General features: G+C 40.6%; 1 protein-coding gene and 1 long non-coding RNA gene across 2 annotated transcripts; both read left to right on the top strand.

Annotated features, from left to right (window-relative positions):
• Positions 1 to 495: 495 nt before the first annotated feature.
• LOC115175217 (uncharacterized) lies at positions 496 to 1,529 on the top strand. Its single transcript, XR_003871939.1, has 2 exons — positions 496 to 912; positions 1,369 to 1,529. It is a non-coding gene; the product is annotated as an uncharacterized LOC115175217 (long non-coding RNA).
• Positions 1,530 to 1,770: 241 nt separating this feature from the next.
• LOC115174561 (kelch repeat and BTB domain-containing protein 11) lies at positions 1,771 to 5,584 on the top strand. Its single transcript, XM_029733221.1, has one exon. The coding sequence runs from the start codon at positions 2,032 to 2,034 to the stop codon at positions 4,153 to 4,155; it is 2,124 nt and encodes a 707-aa protein (XP_029589081.1). The 5' UTR covers positions 1,771 to 2,031; the 3' UTR covers positions 4,156 to 5,584.
• Positions 5,585 to 5,828: the final 244 nt, after the last annotated feature.

Below are 5,828 nucleotides of genomic sequence, written 5' to 3'. Positions count from 1 at the left end.
ACCACAGGTGGACTCCAATCAAGTCGTAGAAACATCTCAAGGATGATCAATGGAAACAGGATGCACCTGAGCTCAATTTCGTGTTTCACAGCAACGGGTCTGAATACTTATGTAAATAAGGTATTTCTGTTGTTTTTTTATTCTAAAAACCTGTCTTTGCTTAGTCATTATGGGGTATTGTGTGTAGATTACTAAGGAAAAACATTTATTTAATCAATTTTAGAATAAGGCTGTAACATAACAAAATGTGGAAAAAGTCAAGGGGTCTGAATACTTTCCGAAGGCACTTTATGCACTGTGAATCTGATTCATAAGTTTTTGTTTAGCTATCCATCCCCACACTTCTCTTTTGTAAGTGTTTGTCTTTCTTATAGTAACATACGATGCAGTAATAAATGAACAATAATCCAATCCCACATCTATTATGGGGTATAGGTTAAACCATTTGACCTGCATGCATTTCGCTGACATTCATTCCAGTCATACATGATAGACTTTAGATCACGCTTCTGTGAAGGGTTAATAAAAGGGGAGGGTTTAGTGTACAAACCAGAATCCCTTCATTATATTACATCATCCGCAAAAATTGTTTAGGAGCAAGGCAAATCTTCAATCATTAACTGTTTTTCTAACTTACTTTCTCAAATTTGGTTTGGATAGGATTCGAAGTTATGTTGCAAGGAATATTAAAGGTGAAAAATAGTCTTTAATCTTATCTCAATCCGAAACTGACAGGCCATGGTCGTCTGCTGCAGCGAATAGCCTAAGGTTTCGGGACTCGACTTGCTCTTTCTTCAAGCAACGCGGTTTTGCGATCGGGAAAGCCCTTAAAACTGCGCTGCATCAGATAGGCTATAAACAGACTGCATCAGGCACCATATTTTGCAGCTGGGGAGTAAGCCTATTGCACGAGTAAGTATGACATTAACTTTGGCTTTTGCAGTTTTGTAGTTCATGCGTTTGTTCTTTAGTTCGTTACAATTCGTATTGTTTGTTTTCAAAACTAGATTTTTGATTGCAATAACAGGATACGGAAGAAAGCATTTATTTATTGAAGTGGTTCCATGGATAAAAATGAAGCTGCTCACAGTATACATATTATGGCGCGCAAAACCATTACGCGCAATGAGTAATTACACAATCAACACAAATCCTCTGATAGCCTATAGCACACATTAGATGGTATAATTCAAATAGATCATTATCAATATAAGTATATTCTTAAAAGTCAGAATACAGTGGTGAAAACGCTAATAGCCACATCCACAATCCACTGTCTCAAATATTTGTCGCTGTTGTGTATATTATGTTTAGAAGAGGTAAATAAGTCTCGATGCAGATGCGCATAATTTCCCCACCTCTCCACAGATGATGCACCAGCACCTGTTGAACACTGAAATGAAGATGGACAAAGGAAAACAGGATTGTGTCGTCGGTGATCCCCAGTTTCCTTGCGTGGCATCATCCACCCGCCGTGTTGCTGGAAGGGAAATGCATTTCATTTATATTTCCCTCTGATCAAATGAAAATGAAAAAGAGACCAGAGGAGATAGCATACGTGACAATCCAGAGTTGTATTATTGTTAATGTTTTTATTTCACCTTTATTTAACCAGGTAGGCCAGTTGAGAACAAGTTCTCATTTACAACTGCGACCTGGCCAAGATAAAGCAAAGCAGTGCGACACAAACAACAACACACACGGAATAAACAAACGTACAGTCAATAACAAAATAGAAAAGTATATTGTGTGCAAATGAAGTAAGATTAGGGAGGTAAGGCAAAAAATAGGCCGTAGTGGCGAAATAATTACAATATAGCTAAATAAACACTGGAGTGATAGATGTGCAGAAGATTAATTGTATTACCTGTAGTAGGCCTAGCCCAAGTTACTGAAAGAGATCATTAAGTGGTGATTGTCATCAAACCTATTGATTCTTATATTGCCTCTTATTGCAATATACTGGACTTGTCTGATTTAACTAGAATATTAACAAAAAATGCATAGATCAGAAACCCGTGCGTTCTGATAATGGATAACAGTGCCCAGTGCATCCCAGACTTGTGCCTACTCAGTGCTGATGCTGATACACCACCTGCCTGTCACGAGATAGAGCAGGTGGACAAAATGGCTTTGCTGATGCAGGACTTCGTTGGAAATATACCCGAGATAAAAGATCCAGACGAGAATCAAAACTTTGGGGACCAGTGTATTACGGAGACTAATAGACCACTTGTTGAAATGGACAATGGAGTGATGGGTCTTAGATGTTATAATGGTAGCCAACCAAGGAATGGCTCAGGAAATGCAAATGAGGATCAAAAGCATATGTCATTAATACATTGTAATACCCCACAGCTCAACAAAGAACAGCTCTGTTCAATAGAGCGCGATGCGGTAGAGGAGATTTGCCGCGCACAGGCTGACGTGGCGCACAGCCTGGGATATTCCCTCTGCTGCCTGGATGACGAAACGCAAGCACAGAGCACTCCTCTCGCGAGTGAAGTCAGCGGAGGAGCTGTGAAATATCACTGTCTGATTGATAAAGCAAGTTCCCAGGTGGGGCATAAGGAGGGGAGCTCTGCGTCTGTTACCTATTGTATCGCTGCAGAAGCGCTGACAGTACGTCAGCGCGGACAGCCAGGCAGTGCGGGACAGAATGCTGTGTGGGGAGAAAGCGACCCAGACGCTACACAGGGATACTCAGCACTGCAGTCGAGGCAGGAAGGATGTGGATATGGAAACGGAGTCTTTGCTTCTAAAGAGGAGACGGATTTAGTGATTGAAGTGTCTGGAAAGAAACTTGAAGCGCATAAAGCCATTTTGGCTGAGAAAAGTGACTATTTCAAGGCGCGGCAGTCCCGAGACGTATTGCGAGTGAAGGGGGTGAGTTTTAAGACTTTGACCATTTTGGTGGATTACATTTACTCAGGCCGAATGGAGGTTAGTAAGGATAATATTGTAGAGGTCATCACCGGAGCTAAAATATTACAAATCCCCTGCGCGGTTCAAGCTGCTGTTGATACAATGTCGGAGCAGATTACCGCCGAGAACTGCTATGATATTTTGACAATAGCCAAAAAGCAACGTCTCAGCGAGTTGAAGGAGAAAGCCTACAAGTACATGAGTGACAATTTCTTGCAAATACTGCGGGATCCCGGTGTCTATGGGCGTTTGACCGGAGGGGAGAGAGAACTAATGATCACCAGGAGAATGGAGGGAAAGAGGGCGTTGATGGTGGCTGAAATCAACGAGGTGTATGACGGCGTCGGGAGCAGACCTACAAGTCGTGAGAACAGTCGCCCTCAGAGCCCTCTATCCGTAGTGCCCCTGAAGGAGAACCGCATGATCTACTATTACAACAAGGAGACAAAGGACTGGAAAGTGCTGACGAAGATGCCAGATGAAATCAACACAAAGGGCTCTGGGATATGCACCATGTACAATTACCTATTCGTGGCAGGTGGAATCAAAAGGCAGGACGACAAAGGCAAAGTCTCGGACAGGGTGTTCTGCTACAACCCACTCACTGACAGCTGGAGCGAAATTCGACCGCTCACTGAGGGTCGGTCTCAGCTCAAGCTGGTGTCCATGGACGGCTACCTGTTTGCAATCGGAGGGGAATGTCTCTTTACGGTGGAGAAATATGACCCTCGCCTGGATAGATGGCGCCCAGTGGCGCCACTACCAAAAGGGGCTTTTGCTATTGCGCACGAGGCAACAACCTGCAATGGAGAGATGTTCGTGTCCGGAGGCTCTCTATTTTATCGTCTGCTAAGATATGACACGAAAAGAGACGACTGGGAGGAATGCCCGTTCAACAACAGCAGAAAGAAATCCACTGACATGGTAGCGTTCAAAAACTTCATCTACAGGTTTGATGTCAACCGTGACTACGGTGTCAACGTGTTCAAATACAACACCGTGGTAAAAATATGGCACAACAGTGCGTCCCTGGAGCAGACCAACCCCTTGCCCTTTCGCTGTGCTGTCATTGGCAACACCATTTACTGTGTGAACAAGTCCCAAACATTGCAGTTTGTGGTGGAAGAGGAGAATGAACAGTTTTTGCCTGAGGCACTGGCACTCAAAGCACCTGTAGAGGCAAACGGTTCCCTTGTCCCATTTGTCCTGGCTCTGCCCAAGACAGCCTGAGGCAAATGCACAATAATGACCTCTTTGGCGACTCACTAAAAGTGGCCTCAGAATTGTCATGTGAGGACATAATATGTTGTGTTTGATATAATACCCACAGTGCACACCACATCATTTCAACATGGATAATTGGGTAATATTTGGTTGAGAAGTTGATAAGTGAGATTGCAACCCATATTCACCCACTCAAAAAGACAGTCAAAAGTGAGTTGGATTTCCAATGTGTTGTAACTCGCTATGCTTTCAACCATCTAAAAGCACAACCAAATTCCAATGGAAAAACTATGTCTGATTTTTGGTTTCATTGCCATCCAAATGGCTATCACTGCGCTTTGAACCTTTTAAAAGCGCTGCAAAGTTCAAATGGGAATGCAATATCAGACATTTTGTTTATTTATACAACAGATGAATGTATTATCACTGTGCTTCATTCTAACAGCAGAACAAAAGTTGGATTGCAGTTGAAATTACATTAAAAGTACATGGTGCAAGTGACCAATGCCGTTCGAGATTCTGCACAGATTATTATAGCAATTGTGAAGCTCTCCGCAGACCTGCAACAACCTACAGAATGCATGCTATCTTGAACATGCATGGTCTATATAATTAAATAAGAATACATTAATAGTTACAGTTTTGCAAAATAGCCTTAACTTTAGGCTATTTACTGTATTTCAAAAGTAATATTGAATTGTGTTTTCTTGACAACACATCCAGATATCAACATTTAAAGGAGATGTATCTACTGCTGGGATAGTTCCATCTCAGTCACTGGCTTAATCCTATTCTTACATTTTCATTTTGGGTTTAGTTGAAGATGTGAATCCAACATAACATTTGTTTTCCTGTCAACAAGTTCATAGGCTATTTTTTGTAGTTCAAAGGTGATATTGATTTGTATTTGGTTGTCAACGCAACCAAATATCAACAGTTGAAGGAGATGTATCTTCTGCTTGCATAGTTCCATCAGTGCCACTGACTTAGTCTGTCTTTATCCCAGTTTGTCTACTAATTAATAATTGATATGTTGGATTCACTCAATCAAAAATCAGGACTAAATCAAATCAAACTTTAAATGCACTTCAAATGAAGTTTTATTAGATTTAGTCCTATTCTTTAACTTAGATTTATGGTTCTGCCCAGCCTATAGTTTTTTTTTTCTGATAGCAGATACATTATACTGATCAATTCATTTATACATTCATAATTAGTAGGTTATCTGTTTTAACAAACCTTTTTTTAATATTTGTACTTATGTATTGTATATTGTTTGTTTGTGGTGTGGTTTTCATATAAACCCTTGGGCTTCCAACCACACATGCACACCGGTTTTTGTTTTTAATTCGTTTTCATCTGTATTGTTGTCTATTACTTGTTTTCTTTTGTGCAGATAAATAAATAAAATAAAGTTATCATGTTGAATATCTGACATTGTTTAAAGGTACAAATTCAACACATTTTATACAAGGTTTGTCTATGTTTAAATTTGGTTACCATAATGACATAATCCTGTGGTTGAAATTCCATCCTCAAAACGACAGTCGGTGACTTTTTTCAAATCCAATGCATTTTCCACATACAGTGCCTTCAGAAAGTATTTACACCCCTGCATTTTTACACATTTTGTTGTGTTAAAGCCTGCATTTAAAAGTTACACTTAGATTGTTTTTGCC

Source organism: Salmo trutta, chromosome 35 (genome assembly GCF_901001165.1).
Source record: "Salmo trutta chromosome 35, fSalTru1.1, whole genome shotgun sequence".
NCBI lineage: Eukaryota > Metazoa > Chordata > Actinopteri > Salmoniformes > Salmonidae > Salmo > Salmo trutta.
Note: the sequence above shows the minus strand (reverse complement) of the source record. Positions and strands in the feature narration are given on the sequence as shown.

Coding starts and splice junctions, on each gene's coding strand:
- LOC115174561 (XM_029733221.1), top strand. CDS start 2,032: ATGGATAACAGTGCCCAGTGCATCCCAGACTTGTGCCTACTCAGTGCT.